General features: G+C 36.0%; 1 protein-coding gene across 8 annotated transcripts in view; it reads left to right on the top strand.

Moving 5' to 3' along the window:
• Positions 1 to 9,883: 9,883 nt before the first annotated feature.
• The window catches only part of UNC80 (unc-80 homolog, NALCN channel complex subunit), a 259,417-nt gene continuing 252,618 nt past the window's right edge, over positions 9,884 to 16,682 (top strand). For 6 of the 8 annotated variants that reach the window (XM_043991060.1, XM_043991061.1, XM_043991059.1 and 3 more), the window contains exons 1-3: positions 9,884 to 10,522; positions 11,562 to 11,610; positions 14,747 to 14,903. In XM_043991060.1, coding sequence (XP_043846995.1) covers positions 10,431 to 10,522; positions 11,562 to 11,610; positions 14,747 to 14,903 — 298 coding nt within the window. In that variant the 5' untranslated portion in view covers positions 9,884 to 10,430. The remainder of the gene's footprint in view (positions 10,523 to 11,561; positions 11,611 to 14,746; positions 14,904 to 16,682) is intronic. The other 2 variants (XM_043991064.1, XM_043991062.1) reach the window with 1 other exon arrangement.

Below are 16,682 nucleotides of genomic sequence, written 5' to 3'. Positions count from 1 at the left end.
TATGGGAGCTGGTATCTAAAGCTTCTCTCTTTTTTTTTTGCAGGGCCATGGGGGTTAAGTGACTTGCCCAGGGTCACACAGCTAGTACGTGTCAAATATCTGAGGCTGGATTTGAACTCAGATCCTCCTGAATCCAGGGCCAGCGCTTTATCCACTGCGCCACCTAGCTGCCCCACCTAAAGCTTCTTATTCCAAGTTCAGTGTTCTTTCTACTCATCTGTTCTAATTGCCTATGATTGTAGCCCCTCCACTTCCATAGTGCCAAAGACAATGTTAAATATGGAAATGGGGGAGTGGTTTCATTTTATTTACATTAACTTTCTTTTGTATTCTCTTCACTACCTACAGTTTGATAACAAAAGCCTGAGCTTATATAATTTCTAGGATAACAAATATATAAAATTGTTATTTTTATCACAGAAACAAGTTTCTACATGAAATAGCAGAATGTTTTCACCTTTGAATATCTCATGCTAGTTAAATAAATATGGGTCATAAAAGAGAAGTGACCCTATAATCCTTTCATTTGGGAAGCCTCACCATTTAACATCTAAATTAAATTTTTCTTTTTCATGAACATTATATTGACACCTTTTTTACATTTCTGTCACTTCCAAGTGACCCCATATCCAACATGGGAAAGAGAAGAAAAATGTTTGTTAAGTGCCTGCTATAAGCCAAGAACTTTGCTAAGCATTTTACAACTATACATAGAACCTACCATTTTTAACAAAGTCTAAGTTAGTAAAACAAACTGCAAAATAGCCTTGTCTGACAATCACCTGGATTCTTAATCAGTTCTTTAGAATTAAGGCTCATCATTGCATTGATTAGAATCCTGCTATATTTCAGTGTAGTTTTCTTTTCCATATCGTGTCCATGATGAAAGTTATTTTCTTGCTTCTGTTCACTCTGTCTTGTACAAGTTCAAACAATACTCTCCAACTTTCTCTGAATCCTTAATAATCATTTCTTGTGGCATAGTAATATTCAATTACATTCATATACCACTATTGAGTCATCTCCAATTTATTGACATGCTTTTTTTTCTACTTTTTTCCACCACAAAAATGCTATTATAAATATTGTTGCGTATGGAAACTTACTCTGTTGATCATGCCTTTGAGGGATATATCCAGAAATAGTATCAGTGGTTCAAAAGGCATGTACAATTTAGAAATTCTTCTATATAGTTACAAATGGTTTTCAAGAATGATTGAATGGATTTACAGTTTCACCAACAGTGCAGTAGTGTAAACTTTCAATAATCCTTCCAATATTTTCCGGTTTTGCTGAGGTAAAAGATATAAGATAAAAACTCATAGTTGTTTTAATTAGAGATTTGGAGCATTATTTCATATTATCATTGGAAATTTATATTTCTTCTTTTTTAAATGCCTTATAACCTTTGGCCTCTTGTCTTTGGGAGATTCTTGTTCTAATATGGGATGGAAACAAATTTATTATTCCATTGGTACAGAAAATCTCTGATGAGTTAATTCCCCCTACCAGTGTAAATCATTCCCTTCTTGGTGATTTGGTTTGGTTTCGGTTTTTTGCAGGGCAATGGGGGTTAAGTGACTTGCCAGGGTCACACAGCTAGTAAGTGTCAAGTGTCTGAGGCCGGATTTGAACTCAGGTCCTCCTGAATCCAGGGCCTGTGCTTTATCCGCTGCGCCACCTAGTTGCCCCATTCTTGGTGATTTATCTTGATGAGCTGCCTAGAAAACTAAGTGTTTTACAGAACTATCCAGTGTTATTATAGGCAGAACTCTGGCTTTCAAAATACTATAGAACTCTCCTTCTCTAAATATGAAAGTTCTATTCTTAGATATTCATATCAACTTCTTATATGATGAAAATGAGAATTTTATCAGATACACTAAATTAACTTTAGAAAAGTCAGCTGTTGGCATAAAATTATCCTTCAAAATATTTCAGAAGACAAAAATTCTTCAATGTCAACAGTGAAAAAAATAGATGGAAAAGTAAGATACCTCATATCAAAAACAATTGACCTATAAAACAGATCAAGGAGAGATAACTTAAGAATAGTAGGATTGCCTGAAATCTTTAGTCAAAAAAGAACCTTAATATCACATTTTAAGAAATCATTAAAGAAAACTGCCCAGATATATTAGAATGAGAAAAAAGGTGAAAATAGAAATAATCCAGGAAAGTTAATGTCAAAATCTAGAAATTCCAGACAAAATTTAAAAAAAAAACAACTACGAGCAGTCAAAAAGAATTCAAATATCAAGGAAGCACAATCAGGATCACATAAACGTTATCAACTATTACAGTAACGAAAATAAGAACAAAAATGAGATATTCCAAAAGATAAAAAACAGAAGTCTATAACCATAAATAACATGCCCAGCAAAATTGAGTATAAAATTATAAGAGAATAGAGTGGACCTTCAATAGAATAGAGGTTTTCAAATATTCCTGATCTAAAAAACAGAGCTGACAAAGAACTTTAAATTACAAATATGGGAATCAAGAGGAAAAAATAAAAACATCAGTACAATGAACAGTAAGAAAGAACATTAAAAGGATGAACTGCTTATATTCTAATGAGAGATATGTTAAAAGGGTTTTTATAAGGTCTATATATAATAATCAGTTATGAATGGTACTTTTACAAAAATTGATCATGTCTTAGGACATAAAAACCTCACAAATAAATGCCAAAAATCAGAAACATATATATATGTACATTATATATATATATATATATAAAACACTGATCACAATGAAATAAAAATAATATTAAAGGTCCACTGGAAAAGATACTAAATAACAATCCTAAAGAATTTTTGTGCCAAAGAACAAATGATAGAAATAACAGAAAATTTTGATAAAGACAATAATAACAAAATTGAAATAATATTCCAAAATTCTGGTGATCCATCCAAACCAGTCCTTGGGATAAAAGTTATAAGTCTAAACACTTTTTAAATTTTTTCCCTTTGCAGAGCAATGAGAGTTAAGTGACTTGCCTAGGGTCCCACAGCTAGTAAGTATCAAGTGTCTGAGGCTGGATTTGAACTCAGATCCTCCTGAATTCAGGGCCAGTGCTTTATTCACTATGCTATGAAGCTGCCCTCTAAGCACTTTTATTAACAACAGAAAGAACAGATCAATGAATTTTTTAAAAAAGTAAAATATAGATGTTTTCTAAGTCAAGGTACAGCCCACAGAGATCTCTGATCTTTATGCATAATTCAAAGATCCTATTTCTATTTGAGTTTGACACTGCTGCTATGGATGATGATTTAGAAAAGGAAACTCAGAGGATGTGATCAAACTAGTAGAAGGAAAACTAAGAGCAATACTACAGAAAAGTGAGAATATATAGAAAGAGAGAATGGCCAAAGAAGATGATTAAGAAAAAGCTATCAGATTTGTCAAATAAGAGATCATTTATAACTGGAAAAAATAGTGGCAGTTGGGTAACGATGTCAGAAACCAGATTTATTGGGTTAACAGCTTAATGAGAGGGGAGGGCATAGACATTTTCTTAGGAGTCTGGCTATGAAAAGGATAAAGTTAATAATTTGAGGGTATGGTGGAGTAACCAGAGTTTTTAAGGATGGGGATAACTTGAGCCTACGTTTTTGCGACAGCATAGGTGTCCTGCAGGGTTCCTTCCTGGGCCTTCTTTTCTCCCTCTCATCTACTTCACTTGGTGATCTCAACAGCTTCCATGGATTAAATCACCATCTCTATGCTGATTGCCCTCAAATCTACCTTTCCTGCCCCAATCTCTCAGCTAAACTCCAATGCTGAATCTTAAACCACCTTTCAGATATTTCAAATTGGATTCCAGTAGACATCTTAAACTCAATATGTCTAAACTAGAATTTGTTATCTTTCCCTACAGTGTCCCCTCCTCCTATCTTTCCTATTAAGGGGAAGGGCAATACCATCCTCTGAGTCCCTCAGGCTTTTAAACCTAGGAATCATCCTGAATTTTTCATTATCTCTCACCCCAAACTACCCACATGCACACACATATCTATATAATAACAAAATTTATCTGGAAGAACAACAGGTCAAGATATCAAGGGAATCAGTGAAAAAATGGTGAAAGAAGATGGTCTATCAGTACCAGATTTCAAGGTATATTATAGAGTGGTAATCATTGAAACAATCTGTCACTGGCTAAGAAAGAGAAAGGCAGAATAAAAGAAATAGTGGAATAGATTAGGTATACAATACACAATAGTAAATGACCATAGTAATGTAGTGTTTGATAAACCCATAGATCCAAACTTTGGAAAAAAGAACTCACCATTTGACAAAAATCAATGGGAAAATTAGAAAATAGTCTAACAGAAACTACACATAGACCAATATCTTACATTGTATGCCAAGATAAAAACAAATGAGTGCAGGATTTAGACAAAAGATGATAAGCAAATTAAGGGACCTTAGAAAATTTTAGCTGTCATATCTATGACTAAGAGAAGAGTTTATAACCAAATAATGGATAGAGAGGGTCATGGGAAGTAAAAAAGAAAATTTTGATTACTTTGTGCAAACAAAATCAATGCAGCCAAAATTAGAAAGAAAGCAGGAAACTGGGGGAGGAGATAATTTTTGACAAGTGTTTTTTCTGAAAAGACTTCATTTTTCAAATGTATAGGTAACTGAACAAATGTTGGAGGAAATAAATGTGGGGAAATTAGGACACTAATGCCGTGTTGATAATGTGAACTGGTCCAAAGATTCTGGAGAACAATTTGTAACTATGACCAATAGGCTATAAAACTGCATACTCTTTGACTCAGCAATATCACTACTAAATCTGTATTTTAAAAATTTCAAAGAAAAAAGGAAAGGGACCTATATGTACAAAAATATTTATAATAGCTCTTTTTTGTAGAGACAAAGAATTGGAAGTTGAGAGAATGTCCATCAATTGGAGAATGGTTGAACAAGTTGTGGTATATGATTATGATTGGAATACTATTATGATACAAGAAATGATGAGAGGGAAGGTTTCAGAAAAACTTAGGAATACTTATATGAATTGAAGCAAACTGAAGTGAACAGAACTAGTCAAACTTTTTACATAGAAACATCAATAGTTTATGATTAACCATGAAGGATTTAGCTACTCTAATACAATGATCCAGGACAATTTCAAAGGACTCATGATAAAAAAAGTCATCCACATCCAGAGAGAGAACTGATAAACTCTGGGTTTGAGGAATCCTTTTTTCACTTATTTATTTTTGTTGCTTTTTTGCAACATGGCTAAATATGTCCTGCATGGTTTCACATATATAATTGATATAATATTGCTTGCCTTCTCAAATGGGTAGTGTAAGCGCTTGGAGGGAGAAAATTTAGAACAAAAATTTTAAATGAATGTTAAAATAAAGTATATATTTTTTAAAATTCATCTCTCAACTCTGGGCATTTTCCCTGACTGTCTCCCATGACAGGAACATTCTCTCTTCTACTTTGAGTACTGACCTCCCTGGATTCCTTTAATTCCTAACTAAAATCCTGCCTCCTACAGGAAGCCTTCCCTTCTCATTTTAATTCTGCTGCCTTCATTCTTTTAATTATTTCCTATTTATCCCACATATAGATTGCTTTGTATATAATTTGTTTTCATCAAGCAGAGACAGTCTTTTGCCTCTTTGTATCCCAACACTTAACACAATGCCTGGCAAGTAGTAGACATTTAATAAATGTTGATTGATTGATTGACCGACTGATTGATTGAGCTAGGAAGGAACCACTAAAGGAAAAGGGATTGCAGATTAGAGAGAAAGAAGATTTCTATGAAAGCAATCTGCCTGAAGAAACTGGAATAATCTGATCATACAGAAAAGTTTTCCTTGGTGCAAAGAATAGCCGCTTCTTCAGAGACTGAAGTTAAGGAAAGAATGAGGATGATATAGAGCAGTTTTGCAATGCAGAAAAGGAAAGAAGAAAAAATAATGGGAAATTACCTTTATTTTCTTGGTAAACTTTGAAACAATATTCTCTGCTAAGAAGGTGGGGGAAGAGGTGGTGGGGCAAATTTGAGGAAAGAAGGAAGATATGGAACAGTAGCTGTGCAGAATGTGACAGAATAGATTCTGGAGAAATAAAAGGAGTGTTCTGATTAAAAATAATAAGTAATTGCAGCAGCTAGGTGGCGTAGTGGATAAAGCACCGTTCCTGGATTCAGGAGGACCTGAGTTCAAATCCAGCCTCAGACTCTTGACACTTACTAGCTGTGTGACCCTGGGCAAGTCACTTAACCCTCATTGCCCTGCAAAAAAAAAAAAAAAGATATCAAGGAACATTATTCTAAAGAATTTGATATAGAAATAGGAAAGAATAGTACAGTTAAAATAGGAATAATGAAGAACTGTGTAACCCTAGGCTCTCTGAACCGCAATTTGCTAATTTGTAAAATGGTGATGTTGATGTACTTTCCTCAGTATTGTTGTGAGGAACAAATTATATAATTTACATAAAGCAATTTGCAAACTTTAAAGTACTAGGAGCTATTATTACTCCAATATTGTATCAGAGGCTCTGACAATGATATTTTAGGAATGTTTTTGGAGTAATAAAATGCTACTTGCTCTAGCTAGGGGAAAAGGTCATATGTCAAAATGATAACAATAAAGAATTACATGATTTTTCATTATTCTGGGAGAATTTTTAAATTTTTATTTGGTTTCTTTGCGTGCGTGTGTGTGTGTGTGTGTGTGTGTGTGTGTGTGTGTGTGTGTGTGTGTGGCAATTGGGATTCAGTGACTGGTCCAGAGTCACAAATCTAGAAAGTGTCAAGTGTTGTCTGAGGTCTGATTTGAACTCCTCCTGACTCCAGGGCCGGTGCTCTATCCACTGTGCCCTCTAACTGCCGCCTAGCTGCCCCTTCACTTTCTTTTTTACCAGGCCTAAGATTTCATCAAGATAGGGGACTCTTGGTGAGAAAATTCCTCTACCAATGCAGATTGGCACCTTTGCAACTTTTTTTCTTAGTGCCTGGGTCACTGAGACATTAAGTGCTTTACCCAAGATTACATAACCACTATGTAGTAAAGGTGGAGCAAAAATATTAACAGTAAATGTCCAAATACAGAAGGTAACAGAAATAGAATCATTTTTGTTACTGCCTTGTTGAAATATTATATATGTGTATACATGTTTTGTATTGTTTTTTAAAACTGTTACAGAAGTTTACTTATACAATTTTCTTTCTTGTTTTTCTTTGTATTTTGAAATATTTGTGTTTGTTTATGATAAGTTTATTTCCCTCTTGAATTCTCTCCTGACTCTCCAGACTTTGCCTCCCCACCATGGAAGATGGTGAAGCATTTAATGAATGCTTTAATCTATCTTTTATTTATCTAAAAAGGAAAATAAAAAAGAATAAATTTCATAGTCTCTCCACCAAGAGTTTTACTAAAACAGAATTTTGGCATTTTATGATAGTCTCTTTTCACATCCAGACAACTGTACAGGAAATCAATCTGGAAAAAACAACTTTAGAAATCATCTAGTACATCATCCTGATTTTACAGACAAAGAAACTAAGGTCTAAAACTTTAAGTATTTTGACCAAGATCAACACCAGTAATAAGTAGCAAAGCTTTGTTTCCAAATCTAGTGTTCTTTCTACTATGTTGTGAGAAATTGAAAATTGATGCCCTGGTTTTTTTATTGTTTTAATAAGGCTTAGTAAATTTGTTATTTATTAATAATCAATCTATTACATACTGGTTGGCCCCCTCATTATGTGGGTTTGAGTTTCTTTAAGCATATAACTCAAATCTGAATTTGCTGATCATGGGGGAAAGATGAGCCTGCCTGGTCACAGGATGTTTTCTCACCACAAGACTTTGCAGAAGATATTTATGGAAGGCTTATGAAAATTGCCCCTCTGAGTAAAGACAAGCATAGCTCACCCTCCATCTCCATGTCAGACCACTGACAGTCTTGGTCACTGGACTATTTTTAGTACTGCTACTCTTTCAACTGTATAAAAGAACTGCTCTGACTGTCAGGTGCATCCTTGGCTACTAAGAAACCTTGGATCCCCTTTATTGGTAATTGCTAGCTTTACTAACAAATGGATCATACCTGGAACTTTATGCCTCAGTTTCTTTTTTTGTTTTTGTTTTTGTTTTTTTGCAGGGCAATGAGGGTTAAGAGACTTGCCCAGGGTCACACAACTAGTAAGTATCAAGTGTCTGAGGCCGGATTTGAACTCAGGTACTCCTGAATCCAGGGCCGGTGCTTTATCCACTGTGCCACCTAGCTGCCCCCTCAGTTTCTTTATATCTTATATTTTCACTGGGACAATTGTATTGCCTCTATTCAAGCCTTCATTGACATTTTGGAAAGAGCACTTTGAACAGTTCCTTACCCCCTGGGTGCTTTATAAATGTTCTTACAAAATAATGGAACAGCAAAATAGAACAGTTGGTTCTTATTGTCCATGTAAGAGACCCAAATGCCAGCGTAGCCCTCCTGCTTTGAACAGTCAAAATATGACATTCCTTATCTGTCTCAATTTTTACCTAGCCCTTAGTTATTGAACAGGTTTTGTCTCAGACAAACTGAGACCTGGAAAAGACCTTAATTTAGAAAGATCAAGGTCATCCATTTGTACCTCTGCCTCACTTAAATCCAAAATCCATTATTTCAATAATTTTTAAGAATCTAAATTAATAATTTACTTTTAATTTGGTATATTCTGATTTAATGTAATTGATTTGTATTTTTATTAAAAGTTGACACTGTGATTGCAAAGGAAATCAAAAGTGAATGTTAAGAAATTATAAAGAATAAGTGGCTTGAAGATATTTCCCACATCCCCTCCTTGCAGAGATGAGAGGTCCATAAGTGTTGTACATGGCACATATTTTCAGACTTTTTCAATGTATCAATTACTTTTGCTGTTTTTCTCTTCTTTTTCTTTTTGTTTTTAAAAAGTCCTATTTTATGTGGGACGGCTCCCTTGGAAGAGGAGGAGGGACAAAGGGGGGAATTATTATGATATGGAAAAAAAACAGAAAAAAAATTTTAATTTCACTATGAACAGTAAAATAGAGAAAACATCCATGGGTCTGAAAATATCCATATATTACAGACAATCCTCTCCACAATGGTTCTCTTGGTGTCTTTTCACCTCATTTATTGCAGGGCCTGTAATTTTGCTTATATGCAAATGTTTATGTGGGTGAAGATGCCTTGATGCCTTGCCCCACCCCCATTTCTAATGTTTCATTTCTAGGCCAATGAGCCTTCAGATGCTGCTTTCTACTCATATTTTTGCTTCTTTCCACATTTGGTTTTACGGTTGCAAATAGTTCTAAAATTCATATAATTCTGAAACCTTGATATACAATCATTTTGACTCTGGAAGGCCAAGAAATAAAGGATAACTAGGGAAAGAGCAAATGGTGTCACTCAAATGTATCCAATGGACCACAGTAAAAATAAATGGCTGCACAAGATAATTATGTGTGCTCTTCCTCACACCAATTAACTTTCACCCACAACTGGTTCATCTTGGTTTCTTTGGGTTTTGTCATTCTCAGAAAGAAACAGTACAGATAATGTTAGTTTCCTGCTGACATTTTAAATTCTCACATCACCGTAATTTATGGCTTTCTCTGACCTGCCAAGCTTGCAGCTCTTCCTGGTTTACACTTTTTTTCCTTTCCATGTACCCTTCCTGCTAAGCTTCAGGGACAGGGAGTATGTGTGCCCCCCCCCCCTTTCTGTATGTGTGTGTGTGTGTGTGTGTTGGGGTAGAGGTGGAGACTCAAGGGGTGCACCTGATCTCCTTTCTAGAGGTGTGAGTGATGTTAGTGTCAATGACAGCTTTGCAGCTCCCAAATGCTCCTCCTTCCCAAACGGTGCTGTCCTCCAGTCACTGCTGTCTGGAGGTCAGGAGACAGTGGACACTCCTGGGGTACAGCTTGTAGGAGAGAAACTGTTTTATTGCGGGCTGAAGAGGCCAAGTTAAGCGACAGGAAAAGACGCAGGGGGACAGGAGGGAGATGCTGAGAGTGGAAACTACCTACCGCTTCACCCCCTTGCGGCTTGCTGCCTTCCCATAACCCCAAGCTGAACTACCCCTACGCGGGTCGCTGTCCACAGTGGGAGGTGCTGAAAGCAAAGGAAGGGAGAGTAGGGGGCGAGGCGGACATCTTCTTCCTCCCCCCTCCTCCCTTCGCAGTTCCTCCAATCCTCCCCTCCTCCCGCAGCCATTTTACACCGGCAGAGGGGGGCGGGGGAAGGGGAGAGGGACGGGAGATCTGGGCGGAGAGAGCCGGCACTGCCTCGGGGAAGGAGGGGATGAGAGTTGGGGGGAGCAGAGGGAGGAGGAGGAAGAGGAGGCGGCGGCGGCTACCGAGGAGGCAGTGCTGGGTCCCTCAATAGGGCTCACAGGAGCCACCATCATGGTGAAGAGGAAAAGCTCCGAGGGCCAGGAGCAGGACAGCGGCCGAGGCATCCCTCTCCCCATCCAGACCTTCCTATGGAGGCAAACCAGGTGAGGGGCAAAGAGACACGCCGCACTGCGCGGTCCTAGGATTACTTCCTCCCAGCTCCCCCCAACCCCGGGTCCCTGGGCCACTGGAGATGCTCTGGATGGGGCCGGATGTTCTGCTGCTGTTGCTGCAGCACCAATTCGTGCAACTCCCTCCCTGGGGAGGAAAAAAGCAAGCCTTTGGAATCCTTTTTGTTTGTTTGTTTTGTTTTGTTTTGTTTTAATGAAGTTTGATGACATACAGGAAGGAAGCTATCAAAGATCTAGATACAGATATAGACATTATATGTGTGTGTTTACATATACATGCATATATGTACACATATATATTATTTGGGTATAGAGGAAGATAAGAGGAAAGGGAAGAGGGGGAGGAGGAACAAGGAAGATAAACGTGCTTATACGTACTGATTTCTCCTCCGCCTCCTGCTGTAATTTTAGACCAGTGACCTGTTGTTTGTCCAGTTTCTCATATTGAGAGAATGTCCGTTATGACCACTTGTTACCATTTTTACTTTCACTTAGACATGATTGTCATCTTTCTGGTTAAGGTCTTTAAGAAAAGCTTTTCAGCCAAAGATTGCCTTTTTTTTTTCTTGGAAAGGCCCAAACCCTTTTCCAATAAGCAACCTCTAAACTAGCTGCCAGATGTAATAATGGATTCTGAAGATTGTGGCTGTCAGTACAACTCCAAGTCTAAGATGGTGTAATCATTTTCAGTTTTCAAAATTATTAGTAGTAAATTTAAAGTACATCAAGGAGATAACCATTTCTGATATAAATTGCACTCTTACCTTTCTTTAGGTTAACACTGAACACAAGACGCTCAAATATGGAATTACTCTGTACAATAACTGTAGTTGACAACAAATGCATGTTCATTACTGTTCTTAAACATGACATTTGAGTGTTATGATACTGTTCTTTTAAAATTGTTAGCTGTAAAAATACAAAGGATATTTAATGATTATATATAAATATATATAATACTTTGCTTTGTTTGCTATTGCTTCAATTTTTAAAACATTTGTTAATTTTTCAGTGCCTTTTTGAGGCCCAAACTGGGGAAACAATATGAAGCCTCCTGTGTGGTATGTGATTTTCACTTTCTAACTGTCAAATCCATCATAGTCACTGTGATAAATAGAAGAAAAGCATATAATTAATTTCAGCAGTAGGTGCATATGAGGTACATATATGAAATACTCAAAGAAGCAAAATAATATTAACTTGTGGGGTTTTTTACATGTGAATCATCAAATTTATATAAGTTGAAAATATATAAAAATACAATGCATCAGAAAAGAATGTTAATAATTAAAAGGTAGTCTTCAGGTTGTTGTCAGAAGTTTTTTTTATCTAGCCCACTTGGTCCAATAAATTCTACATGATCATTTACAAAAACTAAGTTGGTGAACTTATTTGGCTACTAGCAGATGATATTAGTATATCCTCCAACAAACAGTTATATTAATTGTGTAGCTCTTTTATATATGGGAGAGTACATTTTTTCCAGGGAGTTGATAACACTTCATTTCCATAATCACATTTGTCCTCCCAAGCTCCACATGATAAAAAATTAGGCAGGCACTATTCATCTTACAGACTGAAAAAATGAGGAATGAAGATCATTGAGCAGAATGGTAATGAGTTCATATAGAGCTAGCATGGCTATAAAATGGGATGCCAAGCTGAGATCTTTACATTTCTGTTGCTATAGTACATATATGAAAATGTGTCTATTTGTTGATAGGCACACCAAACTAAATTACCAAAGGAGCCCTAATGCAATCAACAATCTGCAAGAGCAACTTAGATCTATTATATCCATTAGCTTTTGCTTGGAGTAAACAATTTGGAATTCTGTTTTGTTTTGTTTTTCAAAATTATCAAAACAATGTTTTTAAAGATACATTACTTTTTCATAGGTTCACTGGTTTGTGATTCTGCTTAGCTAAAGTCAGAAGTAGCTGGACATTTTAATTACTATAAATTTCTTTCAAAGTTCATTGATTCTTCATCTACCTTTGAATGACCCTAAATAACTCTTTGTTCTTTAACTGGGACCATCCATCTACAATTAGGCATACCTATTTGGCAAATGTCATTATATAAAATAAATGGATGCAAAAATGTAAACACACCAACTGAGGTGGAGTGTTGGGGGAAGAGGGGGTGGGGAGTGTGTGTATGCATTAAGAAAAAATGTTTCCAGACTGGAAACAAAACAGAGTTTCATTAGCAGCATATTCATTTAAAATGAAAAGGACATGACTATCCAGAATTCATAAACAGCCCATTTCAAATGCTAAACTTTTGTTATAGGAAGTATTCTCAAAGATTATTTTAGGTGTGTTCAAGCTTTTAAATCTTTTATACTTTTAAGTTCCGAAAACACTTATCCTTTAGTTAATTAATGCTTTAGATGCTTAGAGGCTGAAGAATTTAAAAGTATTTGGATCTACAACACAAGCAATATCTAAAGGCCTTTATTTAACTTGTTAAGAGAAAACAAAAGGCCACAACTCTAGCTTCTCCTTTTTTCTGTAACAGAATCACAGAATAGCTTTGATTATAAGGTCTTTTTAAAAAAAAGTCCTTTGTACTCATGTGAACTGAATTAGCGAATTGGTTCTTTGTAGGGCATTAGCTACCAATTTGGCCTTTAATTTTTTATCCCAATTCTTCCCACCCCCAATTCCAACTTAATCCCACATACGTATTTTGTAGCATTACATAGAAATAAGAAAGGAGCAGAAAGAGTTAAATAATGTAATCTCATTCTGCAATGCTTAGCTGCACTCTGTTGACTTCCAGAACTGGACAGAGAATAATTAAAACCATCCATAGAAAAGCAGCTTAGATTCGGGGACATGGTGTTCTACACCAGGAACAAATAGCTATAAATGTAGAGATACTTGGGATAGTCAGTTTAGATGATTCCAGGATTAGATTAAATAAGGAGGCATTGTGTTTAAGATCATACCTGCACAAAAGCGGTCATCATTCACTGACACCAATTTTGAACATGAGGACTCTTAAGACATTTGATTCCTTCTGCAACATTCAAACAACCCCTTTGGATGACTCAAAAAGCTTTTAGTGGGTTTATCTCATTTAAATTATTTAAAGGAATAAGATCGGGGCAGCTAGGTGGCACAGTGGATAAAGCACTGGCCCTGGATTCACGAGTACCTGAGTTCAAATCCGGCCTCAGACACTTGACACTTACTAGCTGTGTGACCCTGGGCAAGTCACTTGGCCCCTATTGCCCCACCCAAAAAAAAAAAAAGGAATAAGACCAAACTAGCTTCTTTTTTTCCCATTATATACAAATGCACACATAAAATGTAGTTCATTCAAACTACAGAGACAGACTTGAAAACTTAGAAATTATGGATTAGTTTTGACTTGAATGCAGACACACAAAGATATAGTAATCATTAAGATGACAACATTGAAAAATGTTTGGCCTTGGAATTTTCATCATAGATAGCATGATATACTAGAAAAGAGCCAGAAGACCTGTAGTTTGAGCTTCATCTCTTTAACTGTATGACCTTTGGAGAGTCACCTAGACTAGAGAGCCCTGACGGTTACTTCCAGCTCTAAAGTGAAAATCCTATATGATCACTAGAATTGAGTTCAAAAGAACATTAGAGACAATGTAGTCCAAATCTTCTCTTCTGACAGATGAGGAAACCGAGGGGGTTTTAATGGCCTACTCATGGTCACAAATATATCTACGCTAATTAAAATTCAAAGCTAGGACTTCTGAATCCAAATCCAGTGCATTTTCTACTATACCACTAAACCCTCTTCTCAGAACCTCACTTTTGGTAGCTATAAAATACAGAAAATAATAATTGTCCTACCTATATCATAAGGTTACTATGAATATGAAACATGATAATGTATTTAATGTGCTTTGTAGACTATGAAGTGTTATATAAATGTAAATTATTTTTATTTTTAAAATACCTGCTATGGAAATGTTTTACATGACTGCACATATATAACATATGAAATTGTTTTTCTTTTCAATGGTAGGGGAGAGGAGGGAAGGAGAGAATTTGGAACTCAAAAACTTTTAAATGTGTAATGGGGGAAAATAAACTATTAAATTTTAAAAATTAAAAATTAAAACACCTATTTGTAAAAGGCATCTTCCATTTTGCATTAAGATAGTCTAGTGCAACAATTTTTGTGCTTTTCCCCATTCTCTAGTCCTTTGAACGAGTTCTGGTAGAAAACAAGCTTCATGGCCTCTCTCCAGCCCTTTCCGAAGCCATCCAGAGCATTTCCCGCTGGGAATTGGTCCAGGCTGCATTGCCTCATGTTCTGCACTGCACTGCAACACTGCTCTCCAACAGGAATAAACTGGGTTAGTATTCCATCATGTGCTATTTAGTGCTTATGGTAATTTGACTAAACCAATGTGTTTCCAGGGTGGCTCCCAAAAAGCAAATGATAAGCCATTCTGTAATGACTACAGCTACCTGTTGCTGATTTTTGTCTTTATAACCAGCACAATACTCTTGTCTTTGGATTTGGTCCATCCCACAGTGACTATGGATTTAGAAGTCCTTCTACTAAAGTCATTGCCCTGCTATTAACACTGTATTTTTATCACTCTGTATCATAATCATATTTTTAGGTCAAGGCCTGGAGATTTTGGATACAACAGGAACTCTTTCTACTAACCTGTTTCACAACTAATCTATAGCTTATAGTCTTGAGAGTAGTCTGAGGTTAACTGATTTATTTGCCTATGATGTGCAATTTTATCCCGAGTTATCCTGACTCAGTCCAGCACACTATTCACAATGCCATACTGCTTCTTTGTTTCTTTTTACTTGTTCCTTAAAATGAACTATAATCAATGTAGAGTATAACTTTTTTATTTAAAAAGTTTTTTATAATATTTGTTTTAGATTTTAATTTATCTTTTCTCTACTTGAATTTATTAGTGAAAATATCCACTTATGGTTTTATAGGGCCATCCATGAAACCATATATTGTTATTCCTGTTAATAGACACAACTGCAAAAATAATTTCTCAGCAGAATATACTTGATATATACCTTTCCATGCATTCCTTCAGGTAAACATCAGTGTATTTATATTCCAAGTGGCAGCAAGACTGAAAGATTTTAAGTTTAATAGTTACTAATATAAATCACATGACAGGTTACACAACCAGCAAATCTTTGACCTAAACTTTTTCTACTGCCACATGGAGATACACTGGAAACTGAAATCTACTCATTTTGTACTGACCTCTGATTAGCTAACATCTAGGAAATATTTAATTTTCTTTTAAAATTCACTGAAGTAAAATGGAAAAGAAGCCCTCTAAATTTCAATGTCTCTTTCTTTTTTTTTTTTTACTTTATTTTAATTTGTGTGTGTGTGTGTGTGTGAGGCAATTGGGGTTAAGTTACTTGCCCAGGGTCACACAGCTAGTAATCGTTAAGTGTCTGGGGCTGGATTTGAACTCAGGTCCTCCTGAATCCAGGGCCAGTGCTCTATCCACTGTACCATCTAGCTGCCCCGTCTCTTTCTTTTGTAGATGATTTAAAATGAAGTTGTATTTTAGAGGCATAGCAGCAGCTGTGTCCCTAATACTTGAAGAAATTTTGGAAAAAGTTTACAATTATTATCCACTTTGAGCAAATATCATATCTGAAATTTAAAGGTTAATTCAGATAAATTATGGAAGACTTCACCATAGTATTCACTTAAATATTGAGGCCTCTTTTATATCTTGTGAAAGAAAAATATTAATACTAATACTCTACCCTAAAATTTAGGCTTAAAAATGCCAGAAACAATCTTGTTTTATGAACATTATTCTTTATGCAGGCCACTTCTATCATGGAGGGAGACAGATGTCCAAATTAACGTAGCCTTCCTTCCCCATCACCACCGTACTCCAGTCCCTTCAAGATTACTTTCTGCTCCAAAAAGATTTCAGAAAACATTTAAAGAAACCCTGAACAAAGAAAAGATACGTTAAAATGCAGTCTGAGTTAACATTATAGAATTGTCTGGTAACCAAATCACTACCCCATTCCTCCAAGACCACCTCCCTCACCCCTGGAATTACACAAAGTGACCTCCTCACTTACATTGAAATCTTAATCTTTTCCCTATGGAGAGG

The sequence above is a fragment of the Dromiciops gliroides genome, chromosome 3 (genome assembly GCF_019393635.1).
Source record: "Dromiciops gliroides isolate mDroGli1 chromosome 3, mDroGli1.pri, whole genome shotgun sequence".
Taxonomy (NCBI): Eukaryota; Metazoa; Chordata; class Mammalia; order Microbiotheria; family Microbiotheriidae; genus Dromiciops; species Dromiciops gliroides.
The sequence above is the reverse complement of the archived record's forward strand: the minus strand, read 5'-3'. Positions and strand labels throughout refer to the sequence as shown.